The 18,787-nt window shown below is 38.9% G+C and overlaps 1 protein-coding gene across 3 annotated transcripts in view; it reads right to left on the bottom strand.

Moving 5' to 3' along the window:
* The window catches only part of CENPI (centromere protein I), a 70,038-nt gene that overhangs the window by 23,072 nt on the left and 28,179 nt on the right, over window positions 1-18,787 (bottom strand). For all 3 annotated transcript variants that reach the window (XM_007538547.3, XM_060183374.1, XM_060183373.1), the window contains 3 exons: window positions 16,155-16,249; window positions 6,488-6,623; window positions 2,793-2,917 (listed from right to left, as the gene is read on the bottom strand). In XM_007538547.3, coding sequence (XP_007538609.2) covers window positions 2,793-2,917; window positions 6,488-6,623; window positions 16,155-16,249 — 356 coding nt within the window. The remainder of the gene's footprint in view (window positions 1-2,792; window positions 2,918-6,487; window positions 6,624-16,154; window positions 16,250-18,787) is intronic.

An 18,787-nucleotide genomic window follows, 5' to 3' on the forward strand; every position in this document is an offset into this window, starting at 1 on the left:
AAAGAGATTTCTTAGCTTCTTTTCACACTAAAATTCCTTATCCATCTGCTCTATTCCTACTTTATGGTTCCCTGCTTTATATCTTAACTTGCCTTTCAGCCACCAAGTTGCAGAAGCTATGATTTCATCCTCAACTACCCGGGCAGATGATCTCACCATGTGTCCTGGAGCCTCATCTCTCCAGAACCCTACCTACCACACTAGGGAAAGATTAAGAAACAGTCTGAGAGTAGGGATCGACCTGTCAACAGCCATGTCCAGTGGAGAAGCAGTTCCAGAAGCCAGACCTTCCATCTTCTGCAATCCATAAAGAATTTTGGTCCATACTCCCAGAGGAGTTAAATGTTAGAGGAAGAAGACCAGAAGGCTCTGAACTCTAATTCTATCAGGACCCAGAGAGAGAAGACGGGGAAAACAAAAACAAAGAATCTACCTGTAAAAGTTGAAAAAGCAGACAACTATTATTTTGACATTAATAAAAGTAGATTTATCTACAATTAAAATTTAAAATAAATTTTAAAAATTCAGTCATGGTTAGGGGAAGATAATCAGATGGCTCGGAACTTCAATTCCATTAGGACCCGGAGAGTGAAGAGCAAATAAAAATAAATAAATAGTGGTCCAGGAGGTTGCACAGTGGATAAAGTGTTGGACTTTCAAATGTGAGGTCCAGAGTTCAACCCTGGCAGCACATGTGCCAGAGTGACATCTGGTTCTTTCTCTCTCTGCCTATCACTCTTCATGTATAAATAAAATATTTATAAATAAATAAATAAGCGAAAGGACACTCAGAAGTAGTAGGTATGACTTAGAAAGGAAAAGAAGGCAGAATTATAGAAAAATGGGCAAATATATAGATATATAAATATAGAAATTTATAGAAGTAATAATCAACCCATATCTTGGGAGAACTACTGCAGTTTCCAATGGAAGGGATGGGGACACAGAACTCTGGTGGTGGGAAAGGTGTGGAGTTATATACCCCTGTTATCTTTATTGATTTTGTAAATCAATATTAAATAACTAGTAAAAAAAAAAACCTGAGTCATATATTTGAGATATGCACCTGACAGAAGTTCATTATACTGCAAGAAAGAAAAAAATAAGAGGAAATGCATTCAATATTAAAAATTTAATAAAATCTAAGAAGCAGTCTGTCATTGACATAGAATATAGTTTCTTTTTTTCTTCTTTTTGCCTCCAGGGTTATTGCTGGGGCTCAGTGTCTACACTATGAATCCACTGCTCCTAGAGGCCATTTTCTCATTTTGTTGCCCTTATTGTTACCCTTGTTGTTGTCATTATTATTGTCATCGCTGTTGTTGTTGGAAAAGACAGAAATCAAGAGAGGAGGGGAGACAGAGAGGGAGAAAGAAAGACACCTGCAGACCTGCTTCACTGCCCATGAAGCAAACCCCCTGCAGGTGGGGAGCCGGGGGTTTGAACAGGGATCCTTACCTGGGTCCTTGCATTTTGCACCACGCGCTCTTAACCCGCTGTGCTACCACCCAAACCCACAGAATATAATTTCTTAATATGGAAAAAAAAAGGTGCAACAAAAAAGAGAAATGGAAAAATTTGGATATTGTTTCCTGGACATAGAACTATTATCTAGTTAGTCTCTAAACTTGTTAAGCTTGGCAGTGTCTGAAAATCTATGTCAAGAGGGTCTATACTTTATAGAATTAAAAATTAATTTCTGATCTGGGGCCCATTTTCAGCTTAGGAGCCTATGTGAACTCTGCCACTAATGTGTCCTGGAGCCCCACTTTCCCAGAGCTTCACCCCACTAGGGAAAGAGAGAGACAGGCTAGGAGTATGGATCGACCAGTCAACACCCATGTTCAGCGGGGAAGCAATTACAGAAGCCAGACCTTCCACCTTTTGCACTCCATAATGACCCTGGGTCCATACTCCCAGAGGGATAAAAATAGGAAAGCTATCAGGAAAGTAGATGAGATATGTAGTTCTAGTGGTGGGAATTGTGTGGAGTTGTACCACTCTTATCTTATGGTTTTTGTCAGTGTTTCCTTTTTATAACTAAAAAATAAAAAAAGTAATTTCAATATCTGTAACAGAAAGAATATTGAGGATCAAATTAATACTTACTTTTATACATACTGACTTATTTTCCAGAAAATATTTTCTTTTTACCAGAGAAGCAACATAGAACTAAACTAGCCATTAGTAAGTGATTTTTCTTTCTGTCTTCACCAAGACTTCACTACTCTGAGGCATTTTTTTTTCCAAATAGAGACAGAGAAAGGGTAAAAGATTTCACAGTACCAAGGTTTCCTCCAATGCAATGGAGACAGGCTGAGACCAGGGTCCCACACATGGCAAAACAAATGCAAAATCCAAGTGACCTGTTTTGCTGACCCTATGACCATTTTTATTTAAGCAGAGCACTGGCTTATGGTGGTGAGGGAGGTTTGAACCTGTGACTCTGGAGCCTCAGCACAAAAGTCCATTTGCATAACCATTATGCTACCTCTCCTCACCATTCTTTTCTTTAAGACAAAGCAATGGAAAGTAATAATACTGAATGTAGCAGTATTATTATGTAAAGATCATTAATCATAAATTTAAAAAATCCAAATCATCCACACTGATGTATTAAAGTCACACTAGCTCTACCCCATTGGAAAGACATTTCTAAAAGAAAGTCATCTTTTCTATTTCTGCAGGTACTATTAGAAAATGGGTAACTATTTTATCATACTATAGTTGGAGAAATAAAGGCAGAATTCTGAGATATTAATTCATAAAATAATAGAAAAGAGATTGTGTACCTGTGCATAATGTAACAGAGCTGGTTCAGGATACTGGAATCCAGGCTGAGAAGTGCAGGATAGAAGATTCCAGGAGGAAACAAGACCACTAGTGGAAGGTTATAATTTATACATATGCCACACACCTTCAGGGAAGAATAATAGCATCAGTATATGAATTATACTCCAGAACCCCTCACCTGAGCATACCCAAAAAATCAGTATAAAATAAACAATAATACGACATTAGGATTTGGTCTTGCCTGATTCATAAATAGAATAGGCAGCCACATGCCTGTTAAAAAATATACCTCACCAAACATCAATTTTACCACAGAGGATTATTTCTAGACATCAATGACCTTCCAGAAACTTCTTCAAGGAAGTTCATCTACGCCGATGACATCTGCTGTGAAACTCAGGCATCCAAGTTCGACATCCTCGAGGAAACACTCACAAAAAACATGTCTCTGATATCTGATTACTGTAAAAAATGGTGACTAGGGGGTCGGGCGGTGGCGCAGTGGGTTAAGCGCATGTGGCGCAAAGCGCAGGAACCGGCGTAAGGATCCAGGTTCAAGCCCCCGGCTCCCCACCTGCAGGGGAGTCGCTTCACAGGCGGTGAAGCAGGTCTGCAGGTGTCTATCTTTCTCTCCCCTTCTCTGTCTTCCCCTCCTCTCTCCATTTCTCTCTGTCCTATCCAACAACGAATTGCGTCAACAAGGGCAATAATAATAACCACAACGAAGCTACAACAAGGGCAACAAAAGGGGGGAAAAATGGCCTCCAGGAGCGGTGGATTCATGGTGCAGGCACTGAGCCCAGCAATAACCCTGGAGGAGGAAAAAAAAAAAAAGGCGACTAATCCCTAGCACTGCAAAAACGGTATCATCTGTTTTCCATCTACACCATGCCTCGGCCTCGCATGAGCTTAATGTGCAGCTTGGCAATACGAGAATCCGGCATGAAGCCCAGCCAGTCTATCTTGGCATTACTCTCGATCGCACTCTGTCATTTCACGAACATTTCACGAACATCTTCTGGATTCCAGAAGAATTTAAAGATGGGTGCTGTCTTTGTTGATCTCACAGCAGCCTATGACACGGTCTGGCACCGTGGTCTCCTGGTCAAGATCTAAAGATGCCTGCCTCCATGGGTGGCCAACACTATATCGTTTCTTCTCCAAAACAGAAGATTCCGGGTACATCTGGGTGACAAGTCTAGCAGATGGAGACTTGTCTCAAGTGGCCTCCCCCAGGGCTCTGTTCTGGCTCCTACGCTATTTAATATTTACATCAATGACCTCCCAGAAACTTCTTCAAGGAAGTTCATCTACGCCGATGACATCTGCTGTGCAACTCAGGCATCCAAGTTCGACATCCTCGAGGAAACACTCACGAAAGACATGTCTCTGATATCTGATTACTGTAAAAAATGGCGACTAATTCCTAGCACTGCTAAAACGGTATCATCTGTTTTCCATCTACACCATGCCTCGGCCTCACATGAGCTTAATGTGCAGCTTGGCAATACGAGAATCCGGCATGAAGCCCAGTCTATCCTAGCATTACTCTCGATCGCACTCTGTCATTTCACAAACATCTCATATAAACTGCAGCAAAGGTGGGTGCGAGGAATAACATCATTGCAAGACTGGCCAGCTCCTCATGGGGCGCGAGCGCTTCCACACTACGATCATCATCTCTGGCATTATGCTATTCCACTGCAGAATACTGTGCCCCAGTATGGTTCCGTAGCCCCCATGTCCACTTGGTCAATTCCAAATTATATTCCTCCATGAGGATAATTTCTGGAACCATCCGTTCCACCCCGGTTCCATGGCTGCCAGTTCTTAGCAACATCGCCCCGCCAGATATTCGTCGGGATGCAGCATCATCTAAGTTCATTTCCCACGTCTACGCTCGACCGGACCTGCCAATATACGCGGATATCTTTGCCCACCCTGTCCAACGCTTGACGTCTCGTCACCCAATCTGGTCCCCTACGCCTACACTGAACTTCTCTGTTCCAGACTCTTGGAAACAGAGTTGGCAAGTCAGCTGAGGTAAAGAACAAACACCTCATCACAGACCCCTGTAAGCGTCAACCCAGCTTTGACCTAGCACGTTATGATTGGGTCCTCCTCAATTGCTATCGAACAGGCCATGGCCGGTGCACCGCTATGTTCCATCGCTGGGGAGCCAGAGACGACCCAAACTGCCCCTGCGGCTACAGACAGACTATGACCCACATAGTCAACGACTGCCACCTCTCCAGATTCAAAGGAGGTCTCGAAACTTTACATCAGGCTCAACCTGACGCTGTTGACTGCCTACAGAAGAAGGGCAAACGCTAGAAGAAGATTTCTAGACTATCACTGTTAATGTCTGTTTTCCATGGAGAGGGATCTTAGAGTTGGAGAAAAGGGGGAAAAGAGGATTTCTTTTTTTAACTTATTTTTATTTATAAAAATGGAAATAGTGACAAGACCATAGGATAAGAGAAGTCGAATTCCACACACTTCCCACCATCAGAACTCCGTATCTCATCCCCTCCATTGAAAGTTTTCCTATTCTTTAACACTAGGAGTATGGACCCAGGATCATTATGAGGTATGGGAAAAGAGGATTTATATCTCTTTAATTCACACATATAATGAACCACATTATTTATCTATCAACATGGAAAAGAAAGGGCCAAGCCACTAAACAAACATAACACAAGATAACTGGTGTTAATGAAGGGAAAAAGCCAGGAAACTTGTAATTTGTCAGTACATCTTCCATTATAGTTCTGTCTATGTCTAATTCCCTAACTATGGAAGACAACCACAACCATAGGAACTAGGAGAAATAAGGTGGCTCAAAGGTGGGAGTGATGAAGTAACAAGAAGGTATTTTCAGAGCTAAGTGGAAACTTAGCACACAGGTTAACTTATGCAAGGACCCAGATTCAAGCTCCTGGTCCCCACCAGCAGGCAGAAATTTCACAAGCAATGAAGCAGTGCTGCACATACATATCTGTCTTTCTAGCTCCCCTTTCCCTCTCGATTTGTCTCTATCCAGTAAGTATAATATATATATATTATAGATAGTTTTTCTTTGTTTAAAGGCATAGTAGAATGAAAAAGAAGGCAGCATTTTTAGATACTCCCCCCCAGGATTGAGAATACATAATGAATGTATACAAAAAGTGATACCACATAAGGCCGGGAAACGGCTCACCCAGTAGAGCACACACTTCACCATATGTGATCACAGAGGCGCACATACACTGCAGATGCTTCATGAATGGAGGACCGGTGTTGTGGTATCTTTCCTTCTGACTATCTCTTTCTAACTCTCATTCTCTCTCCCCCTCGCTATGTCAAAGGGAGAAGAAGGGAGAGTCTACTACATTTGGCAGAATTATGCAGGCTTGAAGCCCCAGCAAAAACCCTGGTGGAAAAAAAATTAAATGATGATGGATATTGTTTTTTGTTTAGGAGCAGCATTATGCAGGGAAAAATCTACTAAAATCTTACATGGACACCCCTCCAAAAAAAACTATTTGTTCTACAAAAGTCAGCTATTCAGGTCAGAATACAATCATTGACTCCAAAAATGTGTAGCTTTATTTTAACAGTATTAAGCTAACAAGGTTCAACTTAGTGGTTGTAAAGTAAATCATGCAGAGATCAAAAAGATTTGCATAGGGAAAAACTGGATGTACATTACCTCATTATAGAAATCCAAAATAAAGTGCAGCAAGAAAGTACTGTTGCCTTCCAATCGCAATGCAGTAGTGGACAGCCACCCTACATAGTAAATCAGTTCAGACACAGAGTTCATGGATCTACCTAAAGTTGTCTCTCTGCAATAAGAAATGATGATATTCAGAGCTATAATAACAAATCTGCAATTTTCAAGTTAAAGCTAGATAGTTAAGGAATCTCAGAAATATATCAGTGTTGCAATACATAAGTCATTTTAAACATATTTCAGATTGTTTTTATAAATCTTATATGAGATAGTTTTATGAGACAGTATATTGTGGGGAAGAGGGTCAGAGCACCACTCCACTCTAAGTGGTGCTGTGGACTGAACCAGGAACCTCTGTCAGCTGAGTCATTTTCCAAACTGCAATTATTTTATATACCAAAATGATTCATCACAAAGCTATACTAAACCCTTTAGGGAACCATTAAGCTCTATTCATATAACAGCTTCAGCAACCAATGTTTTTATCTAGAACAAGGAAAATAAAAGACTAACATCCAGATAGACATAATAACAATAATGTCCAGGGATTAAAATGATCAGTAAACTCATTTCTAGTAACTGATAAGCACAAAACTATAATACTCCTCAATTATGGAAATCCTTGAGTGAAAGATACTTTATACAACATATATTCAAAAATATCTATGCAAACCTATGTTCACAACTGCACTATTTGTAATAATCAAAATGTTGAAAATGTCAACAACTAATGAGTGGTAATTAAAGATATACCTCCTGGTATAGTAGCCAGGAGGTGGCAAAGTAGCTAGAAGTTTGAATTTTAAAAGAATGAGATCCTAAATTCAATCCCTGGCATTGCATGTGCTAGAATGATACTGACCCACTCCCATGCCAATAAAAAAGATCTTTTTTAAAAAAGAAAAGTGTGGTATATATACATGATGGAATAGTACTCAGCTATTCTAAGAAGTAATGAAATCTTCTCTTTACTATGTCCTGGACAGAACTTGAAGGAAAAACATTAAGTGAGCTAAACCAGAAGAAGGACAAACACAAACAATTTCATTCATCATAAGTGGAACTTAAGAAATAAACACAGGGTGAAACTTAAGACTAGTTATGCTCTGTTGCAGCAAATCCAAAGACTCTAAAGGGAGGAGGCAAGGACTGAAAGAGAGTTGGAGACCCAGTACCCAATGGTAGAGGAAGTTGTCAGTGGGTGAGGTGTGCAGACACCAATCATGGTAGGGGGGAACTGTACTGTATACATATGTTAACTCATATACTGTAAATTATTATTTTCTCAATAAAGTGAATTTTTAAAAAGAGTTAGAGAGGGCAAGAGATCTCATTGAGTAGGGAGCCTGTCTTGCCATGCTCAAAGCCCAGGTTCAAACTCTACTACCACATGGAATTTGCTAAAACAACAGATGAAGCTCCAGAGCTGTGTTATCTCTCCCTCTCTCCCTCCCTTGCTCTCTCTCTCTCTCTCTCTCTCTCTCTCTATATATATATATATATATATATATATATATGTGTGTGTGTGTGTGTATCTTTTTTATTATTAATGACTTAATAATGATCAATAAGACTGTGGGATAAGAGGGGTACAATTCCATACAATTCTCACCACCAGACTTCCATACATTCATTCCATCCCTTTATATCTTAATGAAAATGTAGCCTGGAGTACTGAAGTCCCGCCTGCATGAGATGAAGTTTGGGAAACACAAAGAACTAGAAAATTATTCCATAAACAAGGAGAAAAAATGAGTTTGTGATAAGGTGACATGAAAAATTCATAATAAAATATAAAAATGGCAAAGAAAAGAAATAAGAATGAATCCCAATGAATTTCACAGTGATTTTAGAAGGACAAACAATAAAATGGTTCTGAGGACTGTTTCCATTGATACCAGTAATATTTCAACACAGTGACCAAAAATATGAAGTATAAATACCAAACCTAGAAAAAAAAAGTCAAACCAATATTTTTCCCTGAATTTTTCTGTTAAAATACTAATAAAAATAGTATTCGGGGCCGCAAGGTAGTTCACATTGAATTGCACTTCCTCTGTCCAGTTGATGACCCAGGCCCCACCACACTAGAGGAAGTGTTGGTCCTGTGGTGTTTTATCACTTTCTCCCTCCATCTCCCCCATTCTATCTGAAAAAAGTTGGCCCATAGAGGTAAAGATCAATCCTGATTAATATATATTTAATTTAGCCTTTCAGCTGGAGTCACCATCATCCACTAAATCACCAAAATGTCCAAGACAAAGGAAAAGAGGAGAGGTTCTTGCTATATATTCTCCAGACCTTTTAGAAAATATGGAATTGTTCATTTGGTCACACACATCATATATACAAGAAAGGTATTATTATAAAGTGAATAGGCACTGTTCAAAGAATAATGCCCTGGGGCCACAGTGGTAGGGCAGCATGTCTTGCCATGCATGAAACTCTGTTAGAACCCTAGCACTACATAGGAGTGCCACAGCACCAGGAGAAGCTCTAGTGATGCAGTGTCTCTCCTCTGTCTCCCTCCCTGTCTGTCCATCTGAAATAAAAAGAAGTATAAAGTCATCCCAGGAATAGTGAAGTCAGGTATGCATGAGACCCTAGAGCTAGGAAAAATAAAGCAATGTCCTATAAATGTTAACTTGGCAAAACTGGAAAAGCCTACAGTGTGATCCAATATATAGTTGGTATTGTTATAAACAAAGAAATAAAGGGCAAGATTAGTACCCAAAGAATCAGTGTTCAGATTGAGCGTATTAAGCATTCTAAAAGTCAAGAGAATATCCTGAAGTATGTATAGGCAAGTAATTAGGAAATAAAGGAAGTCAAAGAGAAGGGTTGGGTTTCACTGAAGAGCTAGTCTGCTCCACCTAGAGAAGCATACTTCATAAGCACCAATGAAAAGGAACCTGAGAAGTTAGAACCCATTCCCTATGAATCCCTGACATGATAGGTCTGGAAAAGAAAAAAGCCCATGGACTATAAAAACACCTATATTTCTACAAATGAAATACTACTACTCAGCTGTAGGAAAAAAAAAAAAAGATGAAATCTTATCTTCTGTTCCATCTTGGATGGACCTTGAAGGAAGCATGTTCAGAAAGATAAGCTAAAAGCAAAAAGGACAAATACATGATTACCTCACTCACAGGTGGAACTTAAGAAAAATACAGGGTGAAAAAGACTAGTTGTGGGATATTGCAGCAGAGTAAAGGACTCCAAAGGGGGGGAGGGGGAGGGCAGTGCTGAGAGGACACAGGGAACCTAGTGTATGAGGGAAGAGGAACACATCAGCAGGTGATATGTATGTGTGGTGTGCAGACACCTGTCATGGGGAGATAAGAAATTGTACTCATGGGAGTTGGGCAATAGCGCAGCAGGTTAAGCGCACATGGTGCGAAGTGCAAGATGGGCGTAAGGTTCCGGGTTTAAGCCCCCAGCTCCCCACCTGCAAGGGAGTCGCTTCACAGGCAGTGAAACAGGTCTGCAGGTATTTATCTTTCTCTCTCCCTCTCTGTCTCCCCTCCTCTCTCCATTTCTCTCTGTCCAACGACAGCAACAACAACAACAATAATAATAACCACAACAATGATAAAACAACAAGGGCAACAAAAGGGGAAAAAATGGTCTCCAAGAGCAATGGATTTGTGGTGCAGGCACCAAGCCCCGGCAATAACCCTGGTAGCAAAAAGAAGAAAGAAATTGTACTCATGTTAACAACCATCTTACAAATCATTATTTCCCCACCAATAAAGTGATTAAAATCATATATTTTAATATAACTAGATTTTAGTTGAATCCTAAAACTGAGCAGTAAAATTTTTAACTCCTTTCTTTTAGTAAAATCCAGATCCTATTTTTTTTTTTTTTTTGCCTCCAGAGTTATCCCTAGGGCTTCGTGCCTGCACTACGAATCCACTGTTCCTAGAGGCCATTTTTCTCATTATGTTGCCCTTGTTGTTATTGCTATTGTTGGATAAGACAGAGAAAAATCAAGAGAGGAGGGGAAGACAGAGGGGGAGAGAAAGACAGATACCTGCAGACCTGCTTCACCACTTGTGAAGTGAACCCCCCTCCCCGCAGATGGGGAACTGGGGGTGGGGAACTGGGGGCTGGAACCGGGATCCTTACACTGGTCCTTGCACTTCGCACCAAGTGCACTAAACCCGCTACACTACTGCCCAGACCCCTAGATCTGAATATTTTACAGTCTTCTCAAATATGTGGTCCAAGCCTCTTTAAATCATACATAGGTATAAGGGCTTTAATTCATCCATCCACTCACTCCATCCTTAAATTCACTGTTGAGAGGATTAGATAAAGGCCTATACAAATGATTTTATAACTTTCCCCTTCAACCTTGATTGCCAACAATGGTAGACCACTAAAAGAACAGGAATCATGTATAGCCTTAAGTCAACCATGATGGTTCAGTGCCAGAAAAGTTAGAGATTAAAAGAATGTTCAGACATTTGGATAGTAAGCCAACTATTTGCAAAATTATATAGTAACTACGAATTGTGGCAGCATTTGGCAGATGCATCAAATAATATTAAATAGTGGTAACCATTCAGAATAGCCTCTTTTGAAGTGTTCCTCCACAAGACACTACTGGCATTTTGGATGAAAAACTTAACTGCTTAAGACTTTTTTTAAATGTAACTTACTTATGTAACTGTTTATTAAATACAACTGGTTTTGAAAAAGTATGGCAGCACTGTAGTCCAGTGAACAGAGTGCGCATAACCAATAATGGAACAAATTTACAGGTGTCTGCTGATATGATGCACAAAAAAGGAACACAGTATCTTCTCTGTAGAATCCCTGTCTACAATACATAATCTAAATCATGGTGAAAAAAAACAGGGTTTTTCTTCAAAACAACAGCTTGTACTCATCAAAAATATCAGTGTCATGAAAACAAAAGTTAAGAAACTTCCAGATTGGGGCCAGGCAGTGGCACACGTGGTTAAATGCACACATTACAGTGCATAAGGACCTGGGTTCAAGACCTTGGTTCCTACCAGCAGAAGGAAAGCTTCACAAGTGGGGAAGCAGGTCTATAGGTGTCTTGTCTCTTTCCCTGTCTATCTCCCTTGCCCCTCTCAATTTCTCTCTGTCTCTATCCAATAAATAAATAAGTAAATAAATAAAATAATTAAAAAAGAAACTTCCATGTTAAAAGAAACCAAGAGAACACAACTGGACTGAGGAGGTATCTGATAGTATTGTGGTTTAAGCAATTGACTTTCATTCCTTGAGGCTTTAAGTTTCCAAGTTCAGTCCCCAGCACCACTGTTAAGTCAGAGCTGAGCAGTCTTATGGCAAAAAGTAAAAAGAGGGGGAGCAACTAAATGCAATTTGTAATGTTGAATGAATACTGCATTTAAAAAAATGCTACAAAGGACACATTAGTGAAATTTTAGTATTAAGTGTATATTAACTAATAAATGTACCTATGTTGTGATCTTAAATTAAGTCATTTGTGGTTAGGTAGAATGGTGTTCTTATTCTTAGGAGATACACAGTGACATTTAGGAATGACTAATCAAAACTGCTTCTTAGCCCCTCTCACTAAAGCACATTTTGTTCTCATGTTTCATCAACTAAATAATGGTAATACCCTTGTCACACTTACTGAACAAACCAGAAATGTCACCTAGAGAAGAACTGCTGCAAATTGTTCCCCAGCCTCTACAAGAACAAACTGCTCCCTTTTGACAGTCATAAAGAATATGACCATATGTGCAGATATGATATTACACACATATCTCTAAAATAGAATTATTGAGAGCACAAGAGAACTAGTAAGCTTTATAATATAATTTCAAATAGTATTATGACAAGAAAAGGTAACTACATTCATGATCTTTTTTTAAAAGAATTTTTGAGGGGCCCAGTGTTGGTGCACATGGTTAAGTGGACATGTTACAATAAGCAAGGGCCCAGGTTAATGCTCCCAGTACCCATCTGCAGGGCGAAGTTTCATGAGTGATAAAGAAGTGGTGTATTTTCCCCTTCTGTCTCAACTTCTCTGTCTCTATTCAATAAGTAAATGTAACACTTGAAAAAAAAAAAAAACTTTAGGCGTTGGGCGGTAGCACAGCGAGTTAAGCGCACGTGGTGCAAAGAGGCAAGGACTGGCTTAAGGATCCCGGTTCGAGCTCCAGGCTCCCCATCTGCAGGAGAGTCGTTTCACAGGCAGTGAAACAAGTCTGCAAGTGTCTGTCTCTCCCCCTTTCTGTCTTCCCCTCCTCTCTTCATGTCTCTCTGTCCTATCCAACAATGACAACATCAATAATAATAAGTACAACAATAAAACAACAAGGGCAACAAAAGGAAATATATTTTTTTTTAATTTTGAAGCAGCCTAGAAGGTGGTATAATGGATAGTGTTGGATTCTCAAGAATGAAGTCCTTAGTTTGTCCCCCTGGCAAACATGTGCCAGTGATGCTCTGGTTTTCTCTCCAACATTAATAAATAAAACTTTTTAAAAAGAATTTAGAAGGAGTAGGGAGACAGCAGAGTAGTTATATAAAGTATTTTCATATCTGGGACTCCGAAGTCCCAGGTCCAATCCCAAACACCATCAGAAGCCAGAGCTGAGCTTTGGTCAGTTGGTCTCGGTGTCTATGTCTCTCTCTCTCTCTCTCTCTCTCTCTCTCCCTCCTCCCCTGTATCTCATTAAAATAAAGTATTTTTAAAAGAACTTAGAAAGCATAATTTCTTTCTAAATGCTCCTTATAATTAATGACACTAATATAAAATAAATCTAGGCTCTTGAGAAATAAATGCAAAATGTTTAAGACACTAAATGCAGAAATACTGACACATAATATATCAAGGGTGCCTGAGATTTAGACTCAAAGTTGGTCAAAGACTATAAATACAAATACAGTATTATTTTTATTGAGGGGGCAATTAACAGTTAACAGTAAATACAGTTGTTGATAAGATGTAAATTTCTTAGTTTTCTGCAAAACATTCATCCCCAGCCTACGTCCTTTGCCACCATTATGAACCAGGACCTGAAAGTCACCCCCACCCCAGAGTCCTTTGCTTTGGTGCAATAACAAATACACTACTCTTAGTAGAATCAAAGTGGGGAAAAAGTTAAGTATCTAAATGGATTCTTTTCTATAAAGTGCTCAAAATTATAGAATTATTTTATAAAACACAGATTACTAAGCCCTACTTCCAAAGTTTTCTTTAGGAATTTTAAGGCAGGACCTGAGAACTGGCATCTCTAACAAGTTCCCAGGTGACACTGATGCTGCTGGCTCAGGAATTAAACATAGACTAAAACAGCTTTACAAGATTATCCCACTATCCACTACTGCTTTGCTTCCTTGTAAAAGTATGAACATGCATGATATATAGAAGCACTGTGATGATGAATGTGTATAATTACAAGCAAATTTTCAGACCATTCTCAAGAAGCTTCTAAGTTCAGTTCTCGCATCAAAGTAGATTATACACATGTGATAAAGACAATGGCTGTCTCATAAATCATTATTTCTCTGATAAAACATAGTTTAACAAAAGAACATATAGAAAATCAAATTGGGCTAGTCTTTGAACTAACCTAAAAACAAGTTACTTAAAGCTGAATTTAAGTTACAAAGTTTGGACATGATTGATAACATGGGGAATTAGAACATTGGTTAGATATTTGGAAATACAAAGAACAATTAATTTTCTACATATCATACTGCTATCAGTTCTAACAGCTAAAATTACACATGGATTTAACTTAAAAACAATCTAATATATAGGTAGAGGAAAGTGATGAATGTTACAGATGAAAAAAAATGTTTAACAATGAGTTGATAACTGCTCAAGTCGTATAATGGGTACATCAGGGTAGCATTCAGTTATTTTCTTTACTTTGATTGTGTTTTCAATTTTCTATAGTGTAACAGTTTAATGCTTAAAACTAGCATGACTGTGGGGTCTGGCAGTGGCACACCCAGAGGGCACACATGTTCAAGAGCCAAGGTTCAAGTCCCCAGTCCCCGCCTACAAGGTGTAATCTTCGTGAGTGGTAATGCAATGTTGCAGGCCTCTATCTATTCACCCATCCATCCGTCTTCCTCTTCCGTCTCAATTTCTCTGTATCAAAAAAAAGAAAGGAAGGAAGGAAGGAAGGAAGGAAGGAAGGAAGGAAGGAAGGAAGGAAGGAAGGAAGGGAGAAAGAAAGGAAGGAAGGAAGGAAGGAAGGAAGGAAGGGAGGAAGGAAGGGAGGAAGGAAGGGAGGAAGGGAGGAAGGAAGGAAGGGAGAAAGGAAGGAAGGAAGGAAGAAAGGAAGGAAGGAAGGAAGGAAGGAAGGAAGGAAGAAAGAAAGAAAGAAAGAAAGAAAGAAAGAAAGAAAGAAAGAAAGAAGGAAAATGGCTACCAGGTGCAGTGGATTTGTCATGCAGGCACCAAGCCACAGTGACAATCCAGGTGGCAATAAAAAAAAAAAATAGCGAGGCAGAGCCAAGATGGCGACTGAGAAGCTGCTAGTGGCTTGAGCTCCAACAACATCTGCTGGAAATGCCACCAGGTTCCAGATGCCATCAGGATGCTGGCCAGGCTTCCCTGGACTGAAGGCTCCACCAATGTGTCCTGGAGCTCCGCTTCCCCAGAGACCCACCCTACTAGGGAAAGAGAGAGGCAGACTGGGAGTATGGACCGACCAGTCAACATCCATGTTCAGCGGGGAAGCAATTACAGAAGCCAGACCTTCCACCTTCTGCAACCCACAATGACCTTGGGTCCATACTCCCAGAGGGATAGAGAATGGGAAAGCTATTGGGGAGGGGATGGGATATGGAGATTGGGTGGTGCAAACTGTGTGGAGTTGTACCCTCCTATCCTATGGTTTTGTTAATGTCTCCTTTCTTAAATAAAAAATTTTTTAAAAAGAAAAAAAATAGCACTACTGATATGACTGATGATAGCTTATCAGAGATCTAGCAGGGACATACCATAGTGGCTATGCAAAATATTGTCCTACCTGAGCTCTGAATACCAGGTTCAATCCCCAGCATCACTATAAGCCAAAACTGAGCAGTGCTGTTTGAGAGAGTGAAAGAGACAGAGAGGCCAGAGATTTTAAGTATAAAGAGTCAAACCAACCTGACTTTGGCAGGTCCTTGAAAATCAATCAGTCTTTTATTTATCTATTTATTTATTTTAGTTTTTGTTTCTTTTCACTCTTTACAATCTTATAAGATACTTCTTATAAGATTACTTCAAGTTCTGTTATCTAAGTCACAAAGCAGTTTCTCCAGCCAATAAATGACTTGCAAGAGTTAATGTAGCAAAACATTAAAGAATTAACCTCAGAGCTTCCAGCTTTAGCTTCCATTTAGCTTAGCTCACTTTATATATTCTTACTCATATAAAGTCAATTTGGATGATGGCTAGGAAAATCTGTAATTTCACTCTACCATATTGCATCTGACGTTTCTGTGATATATTTTGGTTATATACATCAATTTACTTTCACTTTAGGGAAAAATAGCTTGACTTCCCAAAATGTTTATTACTGTTAAATGCTGTTTTGCCCTTAAAGTAAAACTAAAGCTGCAAGCTCTTATTGAATTCCACAAACATTTTCACGTATCACTTATGGGAGGATGCAAGATGACTCACAGAGGACTGTTCACCACAGGCTTCATGTGGATGTCTGTAGAAAGCCACAACAGCCAATTCTGAAGGAGTTCTTTCAGACTCTGAAGAACACTACACTGAGAAGGACAAAACAAAAATATTTGTAAAGTCGTTCGACATACCATAGTGTTGAAAACAGAATAAGCCAGAGAGGACCACATTTAATTCAGACTACAATAGCTGCTACTCCAACTTCATCAGTCTCTAAGAGGCAGGTGAATTCAAGCACTCATTTATTTCACCATTTTCTCTACAGCAATTCTATCTTTTTTAAAATTTTTAAGTAATTTTATTTATTTATTATTGGATGGAGACAGAGAGAAATTGAGAGGGGGGAGCAGAGTTATAGAGGGAATGAGACAAACACCTGCAGCCTTGCTTCACTACTCCTGAAGCGTTCCCCCTGCAGGTGGGGACCAGCGGTTTGGACCTGAGTACTTGCACACTGCAATGTATGCACTTAATCAGATGTATTACCACCTGGCCCCTCAACAATTACACCTTTACAGGTGTGATAAGCCTCAAAGCCTATCTCTCCAGGAAGAGAATCGTTTCCCTAAATTACATTAATTTAAAACATCTGTTATATCATCACCTATCCCTGGCTGTTTCCCCACTGGGAGTTTTTGAAGTTCCTATAGCTAAGAGTATCCCAACCTTTTCACTTTGTATCTATAACTACAATTTACTCCATTTGTAATGTCATAAAATTGATCTTCTGTGACTCTTCTATTTCTCCTCTGAATTTCTCTCTGCCCTACCAAGTATAATAGAAAGAAAAAAAATAATAGGAAGAAAAGAAAAAATGGCTGCCAGGAGTGATGGATTCATAATGCTGGTACTGCACCAATAACCCTGGTGGTAAGAAAAAAGAACAGTAACAACACTCAGAAGTAGTAAGTGTGACTTAGAAAGGAAGAGAAGCCAGGACCACAGGGAAAAAAATGGCTATATATATATAATAGTTAACCCATATCTGTGATCTTGGAAGAATTAATGCAGTTTCCAAAGGAGAGAATGGGAACACAGAACCCTGGTGGTGAGAAAGATGTGAATTACATCTGTTAAATTCTAATTTTGTAAATCAATATTAAATCATTAATGCAAATTAAAAATAAATAAACCTAAATAAAATGGAAAAAAAGTTGCTAAGAGCCATGGATTCTTTATGCAGGCATCAAGCCCCAACAATAACTCTGGTGGAAAAAAATTTAGAGTTATTCATTTATTTATTTATTTATTCTCTCTCTTCCTCATCACATATTCTCACTCTAAACTATCCTCTCCCTTTCTTTTCAACCTTTCCTTTCCCACTGTTCTACTCTCAAACATAAATATATGTGTATATGAGTAGATATATATATATATATATATATATAGTCATTAGGTTGTACAATATGAAATTGGTAATTGTCAAACATTTATGACCTACAAAAATAACAATTTCACATGGTTCAGTCAAGTATGTGTACATAAATAGCTCCCTAGATTGGTAGAATAAGAAAAGAAATTAAGAATGACCCAATTAGCAGACTGGATGAAAATCATGAAAGTTGCAAGATAAAGTGACTAAAAATTTATTAGCTGGGGAAAAGTGGGGCATATTGTCATATGAAAAATATTGGTCAAATATTAAGTTAAAAATAATATTAAGAAGCCTCAAATCTAAGCTAATATGATAGGAAATTAACAAAGTGTCATTTGACTGTTATAAACATTAACCTGGACAACATTTTTCCTATAAACGTGGCAATTTATAACTGATTTAAATGAAAAAAAAACCCTATAAAATAAACATTACCTGTACTGTCACTCTTTTTGGAAGATAGGATAGCCATTCTATAAGAAAATGATTCTTGGGTTGGCAAGATCGCTCACCTGGAAGGGTGCCTACTTTGTCATGCACCAACCCAGCTTTGAGCCTCAACCCTACCACACTGAAGGAGGTGTCAGTACAATGATGTCTTTCTCTCAGTGTCTGTCTCTTTTTATCTGAAAAAGGCAACCAGGACCAATGAAGTCCTAGCAATGACAAAACAAACAAATGAAACAACTCTTTAGCTTAGAGAGATAGAATTACTGGGAAACAGGGTAGTCTTTTTTGGAGAATACACCAGAAACAGTAACACATTTCAATTTTATCATAAAAGGTTCAAACAATTAGCAGAAAATGACTACAGAACATGATTATCACAAAAACTTTTGTTTGCTTTGGTATTTACATATGCCCCATATCAAGAAGTAGATCCAAAGTGGAATGGAGAGCTTCATTTTAATGATGAAACCTATATAATGTTATAACGCAGTAGTACACAAATAAAAAAGGACATCCAACACAGAGGTGTTCAATATGCATCTGAAAAATGTGTATCTATGAAAATATAAGCCACAATAATTTCTCAGTTTATTTTTATACCCATTTGTCACTTTTTCATCCTCTTTATCACCTGCTGCAAGAGGAAGCACATTAGAAATAATGAGTACAACAGAGTCTTACCAACAGAAAATTCTATGAACTGCTTTTGTTCTGGGTACTATAGCACCTCAAAATCCAGGTCCAAGAGAATTCTGCTAGTCATTGTTGTGTTGTGACCTTGGACTAAAACTTCCTACAG

This window comes from Erinaceus europaeus, chromosome X (genome assembly GCF_950295315.1).
Source record: "Erinaceus europaeus chromosome X, mEriEur2.1, whole genome shotgun sequence".
Lineage (NCBI taxonomy): Eukaryota > Metazoa > Chordata > Mammalia > Eulipotyphla > Erinaceidae > Erinaceus > Erinaceus europaeus.